The 20005-nt window shown below is 52.0% G+C and overlaps 1 protein-coding gene across 1 annotated transcript in view; it reads right to left on the bottom strand.

The window, feature by feature from the left end:
- Positions 1-19728, bottom strand: part of KCNK3 (potassium two pore domain channel subfamily K member 3) — an 80077-nt gene extending 60349 nt beyond the window's left edge. Inside the window, exon 1 of the mRNA XM_005284108.4 lies at positions 19248-19728. Within this exon, the coding sequence (XP_005284165.1) occupies positions 19248-19530 (283 nt within the window). The 5' untranslated portion in view covers positions 19531-19728. The remainder of the gene's footprint in view (positions 1-19247) is intronic.
- Between the last annotated feature and the right edge of the window lie 277 nt (positions 19729-20005).

The raw sequence follows: 20005 nt of genomic DNA, 5'->3' as shown, positions 1-20005 counted from the left end.
CGGAGAACCAGGCAGAGAGAAAGAGCCGGGCCCGGCTTCCCCCGATGGGCCGATGGCCAGCCAGGGCAGTGAGCGACCCACGGCTGGGTCCCGGGCGGCCTCCCACCCACACAACGGCCGATTCCCAGGTCTCTGCATCTCCCCCCCGGGCACCAACGGGTCCAACTGCAAGCGCCTTGGGGCAGGGACCTGGCCACTCCCAAACAGTGCGCGGAGCCAGGAGACCCCCCTCATCTCTGAGTGAGCTACGCAGGAGAAGGGGGTGCAGCAGGAGAGCCACCTGGAGTGGGGGAGGATGGAGCTGGGGTGGGCCATTTTGGAGGTGTGGCAAGAGGGGGCAGAGTATGGATGGGGTGGGGGCACGTCACACGAAGTGCCCAGAGGCAAAGGGATCTCCTGTGTGAAGGAGCCTCCCGGGAGGGGAACATGCACTGCAGGGGCTGGGAGGGATCCACCCACAGAAGAGGATCTCATGCCCTTTGTGGTTGTTCTGTCTGCAGCTGGATTCCCTGCTCTTCCCCCCCACCCCACCCCACCCATCATCTTCCAGCTGCAGCAGCATGAGGGGCTGCCAGCCCGAGAACAGGCTTGTCACCCCGCGTGCCCGGAGCCAGCCACAGGGAGTCCATGGTGGGCGGGTGCTGTGCTCACTAAGGCTGTGCCCCCGGGCGCGCGCCCCCAGCAGGAAACGCAGGCACTCTCCTGGAGCAGCACCATCACACCTCACGCCCCCTTCACAGGGGGCTGCACAGACGTGGGACGTGGCCATGCAGTCAGTGCCGGGTTCAGACCCTGCCATGCTGTCATGCCCCAGGCACGTCTGCTTTGCACACACTTGTCGTGCATTCATGCCCTGGCATGTGCACCTATAAACTCACACGCATGCACATGCAGGGAGATGGCGCCCTCGAGTGCACGCAACCCCTCTGTATATGCACATGCCCCCGCCATGCATGCACACCTCCTGGAGACGCAGGGGCCTGAGGCAGAGCTTTGTAATTAGCAAAGGGGCAGCCGTGCCACATAGCAGGGCCATTACCCATTGGGGTCTGGCCCATAGAGGTCTCAGAAAACACCTTCTCTTAGCCATGACCCAGATCAAACCACAAGACAGCATAGAATATCAGGGCAACCCCCTGCTCAAAGCAGGGCTGACCAATACCCAACTAAATCATCCAATTTTTTTTTGCCCCAGATCCCTAAATGGCCCCCTCAAGGATTGAACTCACAACCCTGGGTTTAGCAGGCCAGCGCTCAAACCACTGAGCTATCCCTCCCACAGCCTGGAACACAGGGAGTTAATTCCTTTGCTCAGAACGCAGCCCCGTGGCCCAGGATTGGTGGAAGAGGCAGCCCGGGCCCCTTGCAAGCAATACCCAGGGCAGTAAGGAACCCACTGGCTGGGGAAGGTGACGCTGCCGTTAGTACCCACTGCCTGCTCCTGCCACAGGCCGGGAGCCACCCGCCGCCTGCCCCAAAGAAGAGCACGGCAGTGAGACTGTCAGACGCTGGGAGCGGTTTGCAGCACCGCGAGCCCAAGCCTGAGCTCACAGGGGGCTGCCAGGCGGGATGGGAGCAGGGGCCTGTGCAGCCCAGTGGCCCGTCATCAGCTGCTTCAGAGGCACAAGGTGCGACAGCCTCTCAGTAATTCATGAATAACCTGCCCATGGCGGAGCTGCCTCCCTCGCCCCTCCTGGCTAGGGGTGGGTGAGGATTTCCCCCCACTCGGGGGTTCTTGGGACAGTCTCCCGCCAAGCCAATTTCTCCCTAAGCGCTCAGCCCTGCCCCGTCTGTCTGATTCAGCCCGTGCCTTCCGGCTGCTCCAGCTCCACGGGGCACCCAGCACCTGGCAGACAGCCACTGGTGGCTCCCTGCCTCCAAGGGCTAGGGGCTCTGCTGCCTCTGTGCATTCAGGGGAAGAGGGGACGTGGACCCCGTAGATCTGGTCCAGGAGCGGGGAGGATCCCAGCTCTGTAGCACGCTAGGCCCTGTGGAGAACCAGAGCTGGGACAAGGGTCGATTCTGCCTCTGTGCAGCAGAGAAGATGGGCAGGGGGGAGGGTGCAGTTGTGGGGGGAAGGTGGCAGAGGCAAGAAGCTCCCCTTCTCTCAGGGCTGGAGCCCAGAGCTATTAGCAGGCAAAGCCCCTCTCCACCACTGCAAGCTGCGGGGCAATAACCAGCCTCGGTTCTATCTTAGACTTCGCAGAGCGAGGGGTCAGCCCTCCCTCCCAAGGCTGCTCGGGGACCCTTCTGCATCACCTGTCCCCACTGCCGTCGCGCCTGAGCACCTCGCAGGCTTTACTGTATTTATCCTGGCTGCCAGCCCCATTGCACAGGAGGGGAAACTGAGGCACGGAGAGGCTAAGTGACTTGCCCAGCATCAGTCTGAGGCAGAGCTGGGAGCTGAGCCCAGGTCTCCCTTCGCCCAGCCTAGCGCTCTAACCACTTGGCCATTCTTCCTTTTCCATGCAGGGACGCTCAGCGGCAGCCACAAGTGGCTTGCCCAGCTCCGTGGACTTTCACAAGCTTGCTCTGGGCTGACACCAGATTAAATGAGACCAGAATCCGGTTCAATGTGAACTACACCTGAACGGGTAACCCAGTCCCGCTTTCACCAGGTGCAATGGCAGCGAAAACTGTCCAGGCGCACCTTGCAAATCTCTTTGCCCGTGAGCGTGCGCAGCACGGGGGGGGGGGGGGGGGGGGAATACTAAATATATGTCAGCCCCATCGCCCCTCTCTGCTGCTCATTTACCCCCCTCTCCCCATTCCAACTGGAAGTCAGTCCTTGCAGAGCCCAGGAAAACCCACTGCAAGCATTTCAAACAGCCAGCCCGTGAATCAAATCCCCTTCCACTGGATACACCGTGCACACGTCTGATTTCCTGCCCAGCTGGAACAAGGGCGGCGGTCACATGCCCCTTAATAACGGAGCAAAGTTCAATGTAATAAATACATTGAAAACAAACCGTTATCTGGACAGCAAGAAGCCTGGCTGCGAAAGCACTTGAATAATAAGCGGCTGAAGGAAGAGATTCCCTCTTCCAAAACTCCCTGTTCTACTGACTGCCAGCTACACGGACACCATTGGTGGTGGCCAGGCTGTGACGCGGCTCAGCGCTGCCAGATCTCTCTGTGTTATCGCACAGCTCATGCTCTTCGCCGTTTTCCTTAAAGTCCCAGCTCCGGAGTATGTGAAAATCTCAGTTTGAGTATCTGACTCCTGAGTTGTACCAGGCCGGAAGATCAATACGCCGAACCTGTGGTGTGTTATTTTTAACAGGATGATTTTTTAAAGCCGATCTCACCGGGGGGTTTTGGGGGGGGGGGGCGGGGGGAGGGTCTGACTCGTGATTTTTGAATACCTGGGCTTGGCAATCATGGGAACATTCCGCAAGCCCCATCTGCTGGGGAAGGTCAAGAACTGGGCCTGGATTCATCCCTGCATCAGACCAGTCGTACGCTGGGGTCCTTCCACTGATTTCAGCACCGTTGCCCTGGTATTCAGGTGCAGTGATGCAGTAACGGCTCAGGCCCTTGATTTTCATTATAAGCCCGTCTGTGAACCGCCCAAACGAAGCCATTTTGCACCCAGGGCTTGTTGCCAGCAGAGAAAGTCATGCCCAAATTCAAGGCCATTCCGGCAGACCCATGTTCAGATGCAGGACTCGGGAGAAACTAGATTGAATCTCGGTTTTAAAATTCATCGCAGGCGGGGACGCTGCGGCTCATCCCACAACCGACTCACCTGAGAAGCGTCACGTTACGCTGATTTGGAAGAGCGCCGGTGATCGTGGGCAAAGAATCGGTTTCACGGTGGGGAGAGGCACAACTGGACGGCTATTCACCAGCAGATTGGGAATGTCCGAATAATCCCCTGGGGGGGGGCCTTTTAAAATGCAGCAAAGGGCCTCGTCTTCCATTGTTTTTAGCCCTTTTCCCCATTCAAAGAGCTTTCCAAGTGGAGCCCTTTGCTCTCCCTAAGCCCCGCTGGCCCAGTAATAATGGTAATTCCTCCGTTATTATCCCTGTTTTATAAATGGGGAAACCGAGGCACAGAAAAGTCAGCACAGAATCCAGGAGTCCTGAATCCCCGCCCCCCCACCCCCGTTCTGATCACTAGGTAACACTGCCTTTAAGATCAACAGCCTTCCTCTGATTGGCAGGACAACACCCAGCAAGACTGCGCTCTGCACCAATCCAAATGAGGAAATCCGAGATCCTGTCACTTGAGCGGGGGCATGAAGCCACCAGGTCGGATGGCTGAATTTCCAGGAGCCCTGTGGTGGGACAGGAAACAAAGTCCTTGGGACAGAGCCATTGTCACAGGACCGATGCCTCCTGCTTCGAAAATAAACATCTCCGTGTTCGCTGGCAGTTCAGACAGGGCTCGGAGCAAACACGAGCCGGGTAATAAGGTGCCCATTAGAAGCTATTACAGAGATCTCCAGGGCCACCGGAGAAGTAGATTAGGAAGCGGTTCCAGAGATAAGAGTGGCCCTGCGGGAAAGCCAGGACTTTGATCGGGGTAATTGCCAGCAGTGAGAAGAGCTGCTCTGCTAATGCCAGGCGCAGGGATACCGGGAATGCCGTACATTCTGTACAGGGCACTGAAGCTGTATGGACCTGCAACGCACCAGAGACTCAGCACCTGGCAGTGCGGACGCACCCAATGCTGTGCAAACCTTCCCCCCCGGCCCCGCAGCGCGGTCAGACAAATAGCTGCTAGTGCAGCTTGGCTTCACCAAGCCCCCTGACGTGCAGGGCCACAGATGCGACTGGTGCTGGGCAAAGGCGCAGAGGTGTGTGAACAAGTGACGGTAACCCAGATCCATGCCCCAAACCCCCTGGGGCGGACTCAGCGCGGGCGTCAATGCACGTGAGTGCAGTACCACCTGCCTAAAACCAGCCTGAGAGCAGCATCAGGCCCATGTCGTGTAGACAGAGAAAACAGAGCGTGAAGCCAATCCCGCCTCCAAGTGCGCGCAGGAGAGAGAGAGAATCAGCAGACCAGCCAGCGCTTGGGAGATGACGTTCGAGCACTTCTGCTCTGTTCAACTTTCTTGGACTTTACCGGCCAGATCCTCAGCTGGCCTAAATCAACATCACTGAAGGGAAGTCACCTAGCACCAGCTGGGGATCTGGCCCCATACAGTTAACTTAAGCCCCCATCTGAGCAGAGTTTGGAGCAGTGGCTGGATCCGGGAAAGGACGGAGCAGTGATATTTTACCCAGCTCCAGCTGCCATCCCAGGGCAGCCAAAAGGTTCTGCTAAAAGGCCCAGCAGCGAAAGAGCAAAGACATTGGACCAGGTATTTCGCCATTCGGGCTCAGAGCTCACAGCACTTGAGATGAGTGCGACAGGTAGAGCGATGGCGTCTGTGGCCGAGTGAACTTGCGGTGCAACTCCGCTGAAGCCAGCGTGGTGACACTCGGGATGGAGCTGGCAGTACGCGGGCAGCCCCAGGCCCCAGGCAATGCTCTCAGAAGAGCCGTGCTATTGGTTTTAAATTCGGTAGTGATCGAGAGGGCCAATGGAGAATTAAAGGGGCAGGCTGCCCTGTTACGATAACCTCTCTACTCCCGCTCAATATTCTTCTGTTCATCCCAGGATGGCATTAACCCCCTTGACTGCAGCGTCGCAGTGGGGAGCTCATGATAGTCCCCCATCCTGTGAGCACAGCTCCGGGCTTTGTTCCGAGCTGCAGGACTCTACATTTGGCCATCTTCAAACACATGTGGTTTGCTTGCCCCCAGATTGCTCTGTATCCGTGACCTGTCCTCGTCATTATTTACCATCCCCCAACCCTTTGGGTCATCTGCAAACTTTATCAGTGATGATTTTTGATAAAAATGTTAAATAGCCTAAGGCCAAGAACTGACCCACGCGGGACCGCACTAGAAACACACCCATTCGACGATGATTCCCAGTTTACAGTTATATTTTGAGACCTGTCGGTCAGGCACCTTTTAATCCATTTAATATGTACCATGTTGACTGTGCATTGTTCTAGCTTCTTAATCAAAATGTCGGGTGGTACCAAGTCAAATGCCTTACAGAAGTCTAAGTGTATTACACCAGCACTACTAACTTTAGCAACCAAACTTGTCATCTCATCCAAGAGATATCAAGTTAGCTTGACAAGATCTATTTTCTATAAACCCGTGTTGATTGGCATTCACTATAGTCCCCTATTTTAATTCTTTATTGAGTCCTGTATCAGTGTTTTGCCCAGGATTGACATCAAGCTGACAAGCCTATAATTACCTGGGCCATCCCATATACTCTTTTAAAACATTAGCACGACATTAGATTTCTTCCAGTCTTCTGAAACTTCCCCGGTGCTCCAAGACTGATTGAAAATCAACATTAACTGCCCAGAGATCTCCAGCTCTTTTAAAACTCTCCAGTATAAGTTGTCTGGAGCTGATGATTAAAAAATGTCGAACTGTAATAGCTGCTTTTTAACACCCTCCTGAATTACTGTTGTAATGGAAAATATTTCATCATCATTTGTTCTGAATACACCGTCCTTTTTCCCCAAATACAGACAAAAATATTTAGTGAACACTTCTGCCTCTTCTGCATTATTAGCGACAATTCTACCATTTCCTTCTAGTAATGAACTAATACCATTGTTGGGATTTCTTTTATTCCTAATATACTTTAAAAAACTCCTTGTCGTCCTTGACTCTGGTGGCCATTAATTTCTCATTGTGTCTTTTTGCTTCCCTGATCAATTTTCTGCAGTTCCTAGCTTCTAATGCGTATTCATTGCTGTGACGAAGCAGGGGGCTTTCTTGTTGTTTTCAACCGTTTGCATGCAGAGGGCGTGGGACTCAGTTTCCCTGTGTGTTACTGGTTTAACGAGGTGGTGGGAGAGGGAGTTTGTTGTTACAGAGGGCCAGCGAATGGCCTGGAGAATGGATACCCCAGCGACTGGTGCTCTGGTGACTGGGAGGCCCAGCTCGGGAGTCACAGATGGTTCTGGCCAGTGGGAGGACAATGGGCTGTGGAGAGAGGACCCCATGACCTGACCAGCCCATTCTAGCCAGAGAGAAAACAGAGGAGTGGAGGCCCAGGTGGCCTGTTTACCTGGGACAGAAGACAAAGGACAGAGGCGGGGCTTGGGGGACAGTGATATCAGATGCCCAGCTAGAAGGAGGGAGTTCTGGGCTGGTGGGGGGAGCAGCCAGAGCCTGCCTGGAGGCTGGGGAGACTTAGATGGGCTGGGCTGAGGGAGGCCAGGCCTGAGGCCCTGAGAGTTTCCTGTGCTGGGTTCAGACGCTCAATAAACCTCCTGTGTACGCTGGATGAGAGTTGCTCCAGGCTAGAGATCAGGGTTGCATTATTCCCTCTGGGCGTGGAGGCCCCGGGGGTTCAGAGCGAGGGCCCACGGCTAGAGACAGGCGTGCTGAAGGCTCAGAGAGGCGGAGGGGCCTACGGCTTAACCCCCGAGACAGAGTGGATCCCCAAGAAGGGCTGTCGCACTGAAGGGGGTTCCTCCCAGGGACCGTACAGAGCCAGAAGAGAGCGCGTGTCCTGTCAGTCCGGGACAACTGCTACCAACTTCTTCTTCTTTCCATTTGTTATATATATTTATAGCTGCTTTCACTTCCTTTCTAAGACAAGGTATGTTTTTAACCCTTCTTTCGCAATTTTTTCTGCCTCCCGGATTGGCTGTGCTAATGGCAGGATGATCAGGGACTTTAGAGTCCAGGTTGTCAGATCAATGTGAAAGCTTTTTCCATGCTGGCTGGCCCAATCCGGGTTTACTGCGGTTCATCCCATTTATGCAACCCACCTGATCCCCTCTCAACTCTCATCCTGGGACAAGAGGGAAGGTCCTCTCATGGATCAGTTACTGGTGAAAAGACAGGAAACGCAGAATAGGAATAAATGATCAGTTTTCACAGTGGAGTTTCCCAGGGATCTGTACTGGGCCCAGTAATGTACAACAGATTCATAAATGATCTGGAAAAAGGGGTAAACAGGTTTGCAGATGGTAAAGAATTACTCAAGTTAGTTAGGTCCAAAGCAGACTGCGAAGAGTTACAAAGGGATCTCACAAAACTGGGTGACTGGGCAACAAAATGGCAGATGAAATTCAGTGTTGACAAATGCAAAGGAATGAACATTGGAAAACATAATCCCAACTATACATATAAAATGATGGGGTCTAAATTAGCTGTTACCACTCAAGAGAGAGATCTTGGAGTCATTGTGGACAGTTCTTTGCAAACATCCACTCAATGTGCAGCGGCAGTCCAAAAAGCAAACAAAATGTTGGGAATCATTAGGAAAGGGATAGATAATAAGACAGAAAATATCATATTGTCTCTATGTAAATCCATGGTACGCCCACATCTTGAATACTGCGTGCAGTTCTTGTTGCCATGTCTCTAAAAAGATATATTGGAATTGGAAAAGGTTCAGAAAAGGGCAACGAAAATGATCAGGGCATGGAACGGCTTCCGTATGAGGAGAGGTTAAGAAGACTGGGACTATGCCTGGCTGCGAAGATGGTGTCGCCAGGAGGGCTTTGGCTTCCTAGACCACGGGATGCTATTTGAGGAAGGACTGCTAGGCAGAGATGGCATTCACCTTTCGAGGAGAGGAAAGACCCTATTCGGCCACAGACTGGCTAACCTAGTGAGGAGGGCTTTAAACTAGGTTCGACGGGGACAGGTGAGCAAAGCCCACAGGGAAGTGGGGAATATGGAGACCGGGGAGATGGGTCAGAAACGAGAGGGAGTGTGGGCTATACTGGCAGAGAGAAAGGAGAGTCAGGACAAAACTGGGAGGAAAGATCAAACCAGTATCTTAGATGCCTATATACAAATGCGAGAAGTATGGGGAATAAGCAGGAAGAACTGGAAGTGCTAATAAATAAATACAACTATGACATTGTTGGCATCACTGAAACTTGGTGGGATAATACACATGATTGGAATGTTGGTGTGGATGGGTACAGCTTGCTCAGGAAGGATAGACAGGGGAAAAAGGGAGGAGGTGTTGCCTTATATATTAAAAATGTACACACTTGGACTGAGGTAGAGATGGACATAGGAGACGGAAGTGTTGAGAGTCTCTGGGTTAGGCTTAAAGGGGCAAAAAACAAGGGAGATGTCATGCTAGGAGTCTACTACAGGCCACCTAACCAGGGGGAAGAGGTGGATGAGGCTTTTTTCAAGCAACTAACAAAATCATCCAAAGCCCAAGATTTGGTGGTGATGGGGGACTTCAACTATCCGGATATATGTTGGGAAAATAACACAGCGGGGCACAGACTATCCAACAAATTCCTGGACTGCATTGGAGACCACTTTTTATTTCAGAAGGTTGAAAAAGCTACTAGGGGGGAAGCTGTTCTAGACTTGATTTTAACAAATAGGGAGGAACTCGTTGAGAATGTGAAAGTAGAAGGCAGCCTGGGTGAAAGTGATCATGAAATCATAGAGTTTGCAATTCTAACGAAGGGTAGAAGGGAGAACAGCAAAATAGAGACAATGGATTTCAGGAAGGCAGATTTTGGGAAGCTCAGAGAGCTGATAGGTAAGGTCCCATGGGAATCAAGACTGAGGGGAAAAACAACTGAGGAGAGTTGGCAGTTTTTCAAAGGGACACTATTAAGGGCCCAAAAGCAAGCTATTCCGCTGGTTAGGAAAGATAGAAAATGTGGCAAAAGACCACCTTGGCTTAACCATGAGATCTTGCACGATCTAAAAAATAAAAAGGAGTCATATAAAAAATGGAAACTAGGACAGATTACAAAGGAGGAATATAGGCAAACAACACAGGAATGCAGGGGCAAGATTAGAAAGGCAAAGGCCCAAAATGAGCTCAAACTAGCAACGGGAATAAAAGGAAACAAGAAGACTTTTTATCAATACATTAGAACCAAGAGGAAGACCAAAGACAGGGTAGGCCCACTGCTTAGTGAAGAGGGAGAAACAGTAACAGGAAACTTGGAAATGGCAGAGATGCTTAATGACTTCTTTGTTTCGGTCTTCACCGAGAAGTCTGAAGCAATGCCTAACATAGTGAATGCTAATGGGAAGGGGGTAGGTTTAGCGGATAAAATAAAAAAAGAACAAGTTAAAAATCACTTAGAAAAGTTAGATGCCTGCAAGTCACCCGGGCCTGATGAAATGCATCCTAGAATACTCAAGGAGCTAATAGAGGAGGTATCTGAGCCTCTAGCTATTATCTTTGGAAAGTCATGGGAGACGGGAGAGATTCCAGAAGACTGGAAAAGGGCAAATATAGTGCCCATCTATAAAAAGGGAAATAAAAACAACCCAGGTAACTACAGACCAGTTAGTTTAACTTCTGTGCCAGGGAAGATAATGGAGCAAGTAATTAAGGAAATCATCTGCAAACACTTGGAAGGTGGTAAGGTGATAGGGAACAGCCAGCATGGATTTGTGAAGAACAAATCATGTCAAACCAATCTGATAGCTTTCTTTGATAGAATAACGAGCCTTGTGGATAAGGGTGAAGCGGTGGATGTGGTATACCTAGACTTTAGTAAGGCATTTGATACGGTCTCGCATGATATTCTTATCGATAAACTAGGCAAATACAAATTAGATGGGGCTACTATAAGGTGGGTGCATAACTGGCTGGATAACCGTACTCAGAGAGTTGTTATTAATGGTTCCCAATCCTGCTGGAAAGGCGTAACGAGTGGGGTTCCGCAGGGGTCTGTTTTGGGACCGGCTCTGTTCAATATCTTCATCAACGACTTAGATATTGGCATAGAAAGTACGCTTATTAAGTTTGCGGATGATACCAAACTGGGAGGGATTGCAACTACTTTGGAGGACAGGGTCATAATTCAAAATGATCTGGACAAATTGGAGAAATGGTCTGAGTTAAACAGGATGAAGTTTAACAAAGACAAATGCAAAGTGCTCCACTTAGGAAGGAAAAATCAATTTCACACATACAGAATGGGAAAAGACTGTCTAGGAAGGAGTACGGCAGAAAGGGATCTAGGGGTTATAGTGGACCACAAGCTAAATATGAGTCAACAGTGTGATGCTGTTGCAAAAAAAGCAAACATGATTCTGGGATGCATTAACAGGTGTGTTGTGAGCAAGACACGAGAAGTCATTCTTCCGCTCTATTCTGCTCTGGTTAGGCCTCAGCTGGAGTATTGTGTCCAGTTCTGGGCGCTGCATTTTAAAAAAGATGTGGAGAAATTGGAAAGGGTCCAAAGAAGAGCAACAAGAATGATTAAAGGTCTTGAGAACATGACCTATGAAGGAAGGCTGAAAGAACTGGGTTTGTTTAGTTTGGAGAAGAGAAGACTGAGAGGGGACATGATAGCAGTTTACAGGTATCTAAAAGGGTGTCATGAGGAGGAGGGAGAGAACTTGTTCACCTTAGCCTCTAAGGATAGAACCAGAAACAATGGGTTTAAACTGCAGCAAGGGAGGTCTAGGTTGGACATTAGGAAAAAGTTCCTAACTGTCAGGGTGGTTAAACACTGGAATAAATTGCCTAGGGAGGTTGTGGAATCTCCGTCTCTGGAGATATTTAAGAGTAGGTTAGATAAATGTCTATCAGGGATGGTCTAGACAGTATTTGGTCCTGCCATGCGGGCAGGGGACTGGACTCGATGACCTCTCGAGGTCCCTTCCAGTCCTATAATCTATGATTCTATGATTCTATGATTCTGCTTGGAAAAGAGACGACGAAGAGGGGATAGGATAGAGGTCTGTAAAATCATGACTGGTGGGGAGAAAGGGAATAAGGAAATGCTATTACCCCTTCACAGAACACAAGCACCAGGGGTCACACAGGGAAATGAATAGACAGCAGGTTGAAAACAAACAGAAGGGATTATTTCTTCACACAACGCACAGTCAACCCATGAAACTTGTTGCCAAGGGATGTTGTGAAAGTATAACTGGATTCAAAAACAAACTAGAGCCGTTCATGGAGGACGGGTCCATCAATGGCTATTAGCCAGGATGGGCAGGGATGCAACCTCACCCTCTTGGTGTCCCTAAACCTCTTATTGCCAGAGCCTGGGAGTGGAGGACAGGGGTTGGATCACTTGATAAATTGCCCTGTTTTGTTCACTTCCTCTGGGGCACCTGGCATTGGCCACCGTCGGTAGACAGGATGCTGGGCTAGGTGGACCATGGGTCTGACCCAGTACGGCCATTCCTATGTTTTTATGTTCTAAGTCTTCATAACCTCTTGTGTTTCATTTACATTTTGCCTCCCCTCCATATTCTTGAATGAAAGCCACCAGGAAAATGGCACCTCTGTAGACCAAACGGCTAAAACTCACCCCAGTGAGCAATGGTTTGAGACAACTACAAACCATAACCCACTGAAAATACAAGTGTTGTCCCAGCCACCTCTGTTGGCAGGAGTGGAGTATTGCACAAGCTGCAAAGCCCAAAGCGTCAACGTGATGGGGGTCCCAATTCCATCATCTCAACAAAGCATTCATTGAACGAGAGCCCTCACTATCCAACACCAGCAGCCGACCCTCGCCTGCCCCAGGAGATGCCAGCTTTGTCTGTAAGAGCCCGATGCACAAAGGACTGATCCTAATTATTCCTTTACCATTGGAGTCTTCCAACCAAATGCTGACCTGGCTCAGCATGGCGTTGTTTTAAAACAGCAGAGGCATGAGGAACTAGCGCAGTAGTTTGCAATAGGTTAATAGACTCCAAGGCTGGAAGGGACCATGGTGATCATCTAGTCTGACCTGCTGTAGAACACAGGCCAGCGACCTCCCACACAGCAATTCCTAGAGCAGAGCTTTCAGATAAACAGCCAGTCCTGAGTTAAACATCGTCAGTGCCGGAGAATCCACCACGGCCCTTGGTGAATTGTTCCAATGGGTAATTGCTCTCACTGTTAAAAGTGGACGCCTTATTTCCTGAATCTGTCTAGCTTCAACTTCTAGCCATTGGATCCTGTTAGACCTTTCTCTGCTAGACTGAAGAGCCCATGATTAAATATTTGTTCCCCATGTAGATACCTAAAAACTGTGATCAGGTCACCCCTTCACCTTCTCCTTGTTAAGCTAAATAGAATGAGCTCCTTGAGTCTGTCACTATCCGGTATGTTTGCTAATCTTTTAATCATTCTTATGGCTCTTCTCTGAACTGTCTCCAATTTCTCAACATCCTTCTTGAATTGTGGGCCCCAGCACTGGACACCGGATTCCAGCCGCGGTCGCACCAGTGCCAAATACAGAGGTCAAATAACCTCTCTGCTCCTACTTGAGACTCCCCGGCTTAGGCATCCCCTGATCACATTCACATTTTTGGCCACAGCATCACACGGGGAGCCGAGGTTCAGTTGATTATCCACCACGTCCCCCAAATCTTTTTCACGGTCACTGATACTTATCTACCGACTGCTTCGTCAATTGCAACCTACTAGGAAGGTGGTATTCGGTCTGCCCCAGGAGGGAATGATTCCCCTTCTGCTAGATTTTGCTAGATCTTCCGTTTTCCAATGCTACAGGGCAAAAGACAAGGCAAGGAGGGGTATTGCTTCCGGAGAAGGGGTGTTGGGTAGTGCTCTCTTCGAACAGGCACCGGTTCCTTAAAGGGGCTAGAATTGGGTGGTAAGACAAATCCAGATCTCTAGGACTGGAACGCTGCCATGTTTCATCCATCTCCAGAGGTTACAGTCAGATAGCTACACTGGCAAAAACCAGAGCCAATCCTGAAGCATAGGACACCCCATGTGGTCCAGTATAAGCATCGCACCACCGAGCCATGTTAAATCATCTCAGCCTAGGCATGAGCAGCATATGAGGTATTTAAAAAAAAATGTGTTCTTTGAAAGCCAGATTTCGTTAATCAAGGCCAAACATTCTTTCCCTGCAGGACCGAAAGAACACGTACTAAAGAAGGTCAGAATTTGTTCTGTAATCAGCACAGCACAAAACACGTGGCAACGAGATCCCTCAACAACTGAAAACTCCTCATTCTGAAAAAGGACGTAACTCAAAAGCACCAGCTGGCTAGTTCCAAACTTCATGAGAATTTTCCGCTGCAAAGGTCATTGACGGCGATGATGAGTCTTAAAGGTCTGAGACTACAAGTCCCAGTATGCAACACTTAACTCTTTGAGGACATTGTAAATGGACGGCACTTGGCTAGAACTTAGCGTCTGCACAGTTTTCATCCCTCGATCTCAAAGTGTTTTTCAAAGAAGGGTAAGTGTTGGAGCTGAAGTTTTTCCATCAGGAAATGCCATTTCGTCACAGCCAAAAGTTTCCAGGGGAATGGGTCAGTTTCATTTTGAAAAAAAAAAAAAAATGGAAAAAGCATGTTTCAGTGCTGTTTCAAGCTGATCAGAATGGAACTTCGCCCCTGGTTTTTATTTAAAACTTGATTTTAGTTTATACATTATAATACAATTTTTAAATGTCGTAATCAGACCAAAGCTGTTTGATTTTTACAGAACAGAATGTGTCAGTTATCCCGACATGAATTCTTTTTCTGAAAATTCCATTTTGTGGGAAATTTTGAAATGTTTTGGTTTTGTTCCAATTTGGAAAGAAAACAAATTTCAAAATGGCAGAACGCCTGTCCTCCAACAAGCTCTATTCAGTGTCACTACCCCCATGTTACAAGAGGGGAAACTGAGGCACGGAAAGGGGAACGTGACTTGCTGAAGGACACACCGTGAGTCAGTGGCAGAGCCAAGCAACGCTCTGTTCTCCAGACTCCCAGTCTGGTGTCAGACCCACTGGGCCACATGAACGGTTTTAGCCCTTTAAAAAAACGGCTGTGCTCCACCTGAGGTGACTGCATTTCAGTGGTGGCAAGTGATCTCTGTGCAGCACAGCTGTGTGACTGTTGAACAGCTGCTGCGCCCCACCCCAGAGGTGGCTGCATTTCAGTGGCGGGTGAGCATAAATCTTACCCGAGATGAACAAGAGGAGACATGATATATACCAAATAATGAATGGGACAGGAGAAGTGAATGAATACTGCCAGGTGCCTTGGCTCATAACACAAAAACAAGGGCCTCTCAAAGTAACCAAAATGTGGCACATTCAACAGAGAACAAAGGAAACACTTCTGCACAACACTGAGCTGGCCTGTGGAACCCACTGCCACAGGAGAGCATTAAGGCCAAATGCGGAGCAGGATTTAAACAAGGGATTGGGCATTTATAGAGGTACTGAGAACATCTAGAGTTAGAAGAAGAATTCAGACACAACCAAGAATTTGGAAGGGTTAGTTATCAACCTCCCTGCTTCAGGGCATAAGCTGGGACCTCTCACTATTGTGTGTCAGGAAGAAACTTTCCCAGTGGTTACTCCCCAACAACCCATTGCTGAGGGACCTGGGATCTGCTCCCTTCTGACGGTTCCTATCAAAGCCGCACAAGTTACTGCTGAGTCTTTCAGGAAGCTGATTTTCAAGGGACACGAAATGCTGGTCCGGAGAGAAATGTGTCAGGCAAAAGAAATCTGCTATAGGAAGGAACAGACGCTGTCAGCAGAGGGTTTATGGAAAGTGTCCCTGGTAGGGAGAAACGGATTGCAAGATCAGTAACGGTAATAAACATAAGCAATTGAAAAGGGTAATTAGAGGAGGAGGGAAACGTATACAGCGCCCAGCTGCACGGATGACTCCTGCTAACAGTCAAAGGCTGCTGGAGCGTATTCCCAGCTGGCCAAAGAGGAAAGCGGAAACAGTCGAGGACTGTCGTGGGGGGAAGATGGGCAGGTTTGTCAAACCTCAGTGTAGACACTGTCCCGAGGGTGCGGGGAGAGGATGGCAGGACACCAGATCTCCAGGTTGGGCTGGAGAGGAGGAGGCCAACGGGCAGCTAAACACAGCCCCTGGGTGTTAACCACACAGATGAACAACACAGATGTGCAGCCGGCGAGGACTACGGTTCCCAGCACGCAATGCTCCAGCGGGAGCCGAGACGTGCCTGGCCACTTGGATCCAGGCGACGCTGTGCATGCTGCGGCCTGCACCTACGTATCCAAGAGGAGGCCACCTGCTCTGTTTAATGCAAATGACAGGCCCCTTGCTGCAAGCGGCCAGTGCTCCCTGCACAATGCTGGTGCCCTGGTTCCCGTTGCCCTCCGGAGGGCAGGAGCAAGTGCATGGATGGAAGTCATGGCCCTGCGGGGTCTGTGCATTGAAGTCCTTGACTTGGGGTGCCCCAGATACTGTAACGATGGAAACCGCTAGGGGGAAAGGTGTCTAGCGTAGACATGTATCAGGGGGTAGCCGTGTTAGTCTGTATCTACAAAAACAATAAAGAGTCTGGTGGCACCTTAAAGACTAACAGATTTATTTGGGCATAAGCTTTCGTGAGTAAAAACCTCACTTCTTCGGATGCATCCGAAGAAGTGAGGTTTTTACTCACGAAAGCTTATGCCCAAATAAATCTGTTAGTCTTTAAGGTGCCACCAGACTCTTTATTGTTTTTGTAGCGTAGACATGGAACCCAGCCCTGAATAGCCAGGCTTGCTACAGGAGGGATCCTGCCCCCACCGCCTGGATCGGAACACAGCCACTCTGGCACCCTAAGCCACCAGCCGCCCCACGGCTGCTGCACTTCAGCGTGGTGGGGCCAGTCTATCTGCTGAGCCACAGATCAGCCAGCCTGGCTCTCCACCTGCCCTGCCCCCCCCGCCCCCAGCCCTGCACAGCCAGGACCGAAAGGCCCCCCAGAGGGCATGTGTGTTAGTGGAGAGGGGTGAATGAGGAGAGGGAAGCAGAGGGCAGGGAAGGGGCTGGCAGGGGGAAAGGGGGGAGTGGGAGAAGGTAAGAACCAGCTCAGGCAGCCGCAGCGTGGAGTCCAGACGCGGGGCTGGTAATTGGTGTGAGCCCATCCCCATCTGCTCACGCTCCAGAGGAGAACGCCACAGAGCTTAGCCGGATTCGGGACAACTGGCTGCCCGCTAAGCAGGCTTTGGCAGGGCTAAGAGGCATCGGCAGGGCATGTGCCTGGAGGGGTACAGGACTGGAACAGTGGGGGGCTGCGGGTCAGGACTGCAGGGCATTGGCGCAGAGGGCTGGCACTGGGCCAGCAGGGGGCGCTGCAGCTAAGGGTTGTTTTCAAGCCAGAGCAGGTGCTATTCCAGCTCCTGATTGAGGCCTGCCCCCGTCTGACCTCACTGTCCCTGTCTGCACTGTGGCTTCCTGCCAGCCCCCCTCCTCGGGTGTCAGCAGAGCTAGGAGCCACCAGCCACCTCCGGGGGGTTTAACACCACACCCATGAATCCTGCTCTGAGCCGGATTCCATGACAGAGGCTTGGAAACACCAGCCTCCTGTCTACACCAGGGGCTGCTAATGCTGGTGGAGTTCGGTGGGGGTAGCCAAAGTGGGGAACGCTCAGGCAACTTCCCTAGTGCGGACGGGGCCACTGTGTCTGCCACGAATCCCTCCCTTTCCTGGGACCAAAGGAAGATCAAAGGCCACCTCAGTAGGAGGGAAAACATCAGAAGTGGGTTGTTGTTGTTTTTTTTTTACGGGGCTGGGTAGTGAAACAAGACCATTGTGCGAGTGACAGCCAAGGTGGCGTTATTCAAACTCCTTGGAGCCGTTTGCAGATATTACCCCCACGGCGGAACAAGGCAAATGCAGAAAATGTGAGGTCATTTTCAGATGGTGCTTAATGAGGTTCTGCGACCAAGACTCCCGGGGCAGACAAAGCGTCCTCGGCCATAGGAATGTCCTAAGCCCCGCAACAGGGAGATTTGCTTCCACACAGGAAATCACAAAGAGCTGTCAATGGAGCTGTTTACACTACACTAGCCAGGGGATGCAGCAACCGAATTTGGAATCCAGAGCCGGACTTGCTAACTGCTCTGAATCCGGTTTGCTCACTAACACCCCAGGCACCTTGCACCTGATTCTACTCCAGTTTTTGCAGCGGTGTAAATCAGGAGTGGCTCGACTGGAGTCACGCCGGTGTAAAAATGGGGGTCGGAAATGAATCAGGACGCTGAAATTGGCCCTTCCTCGCTGCATCAAACTGCACCCATTTGCATCTGGTTCAGAAGCGGTCCTGCACCTGATTCTGTTCTGACTGATGCTGCGGTACATCAGGAGCAACTGCACCGGAGTCAAAAGGCGCTACAGACGCCTAAAACAGGCGTGAGATCAGATTCAAACCCGTCCGGCAGCAACGGGGTCAAATTAGTGCTGAGCGGGCTTGGGGGTCTTGCCTGCTAACTTCGCCGGCTGGAAAGAGCCATGCCCGGGTGGGGGAGGGCGCGAGGGCTCACTTTGGGAATCGCTTCTGCTTCCACATGACACCTTTTAAAAATACCCACGAGGGAGGAACCCTCCGCAGCCCCAGCAACAACAACAAAAGCAAAGCCCCGGGGAGTGGGACCCCCCCGCTTTGTTTTCATGCCTTGGTGAATTGCAAAACAAGTGCCCGATTTGCAAACAATCCGCCCCCCCCCTTTTTTTTGCACGCTTGCAAATTGCACGAACAATGATTCGCAAGTGCGTGTCTGTGTGTATGTGTGTGTGTGTATGTGTGTGTGTATGAGCGTGTGTGTGTGTGTGTATCTGCGTGTGTGTGCGTGTGTGTGTGTGTATGTGCGTGTGTGTGTATGTGCGTGTGTGTATCAGCGTGTGTGTGTGTGTATCTGCGTGTGTGTGTATGTGCGTGTGTGTATATGTGTATATATGTGTGTGTGTGTGTGTTGTCACGGTGCAGAACAAACAGCCCCAGGGCAAAACACAGCGTGGAGTTTCCCAGGGGGTCCCCGAGCCCCGACCGCTTCTTGGGGAGGACAATTCCGTTACCCTCCAAGTCTGGCTCGGGCGCTCCAGCCAGCGCCTGCCCCATGCCCTCAGCACACCCCACCAGCGGACAGTCCGGCTCCCCAATTCTTCCCCGCTAAGCACCCCCGACCCCCTTTCATTACCCAGATCAACCAAACCCCGCGGCGCCTTCCCTGCAATCAACTCGCTTTCACTCCTGCTCCGGGCCAGCCAAGGGGGCGTGTGGGGCAGACGCCCGGGCATTCGGAAGTAGCCCAGGATTGGGACTGACTCCGGAGTGGTCCCATCATTCCCCACCCCCCGGTGCCAAGCGAATTTAAAAGGGGATGGGGAGCGGGGTGTCACAGGGGGTCCCACCACGAAGGAGCGGTAGCAGCCTCCTTTCTCCAGCGAATGCCCTCACCCCCCACTCCATAAAAGCCGGGGAGGGGGGGACCCGCGCCCGCCCGCCGCCCGGCCGCCACGGGGATGGGCGCGGCGGCCTTACCGATGGTGGTGATGACGGTGATGGCGAAGTAGAAGGAGCCGGCGAATTTCCACTGCACGCCGGCCTTGTGGGGCTTCAGCTTGAGCACCACCCACTCCAGCTCCTTGTAGCTGGCGCTGCTCAGGTTGTATTTGCTCTTCAGCTCCAGCCGCTTCTCCTCCAGCCGCCGCCGCTCCGAGGTCTCCTCCTCCGACTCCAGCGCGTCGAAGACGGCGGCGCCCACCAGCAGGTAGGTGAAGGTGCAGATGATGAGGGCCAAGGTCCGCACGTTTTGCCGCTTCATGGTGCGGCGGGGGCGCGGCGGGCGGCCGGCGGGGGTCCCCGGGCGCAGCGCGATCCGGCGGCGGCGGCGGCTGGAGCGGAGCTGGCCTGGGTCATGGCTGCGCCGAGACCCCCCCCGAGCCGCGGCGCTGGGGGCCCGGGCTGAGCTCGCCGCCGACTGGCGCGGGGTGGGCGGGAGCCGCGGGGAGCTGTTCCTTCAGCACCACCCCCGGGGGAGCCCGCCGCGGCTCCCCGGCCGGCCATATAAGGGCAGGGCCACGCGGGGAGACACACAGCGAGCGAGGACACACGCAGCGAGCGGGGAGAGAGAGACACACACACACAGACACACACACACACCGAGCGGGGAGAGACACACACACAGACACACACACAGTGAGCGAGGACACACGCAGCGAGCAAGGACACACACACACACACACAGACCCACACACACACACCGATCGGGGAGACACACACACACAGCGAGCGGGGAG

The sequence above is a fragment of the Chrysemys picta genome, chromosome 3 (assembly GCF_011386835.1).
Source record: "Chrysemys picta bellii isolate R12L10 chromosome 3, ASM1138683v2, whole genome shotgun sequence".
NCBI classification, from domain to species: domain Eukaryota; kingdom Metazoa; phylum Chordata; order Testudines; family Emydidae; genus Chrysemys; species Chrysemys picta.
The sequence above is the reverse complement of the archived record's forward strand: the minus strand, read 5'-3'. Positions and strand labels throughout refer to the sequence as shown.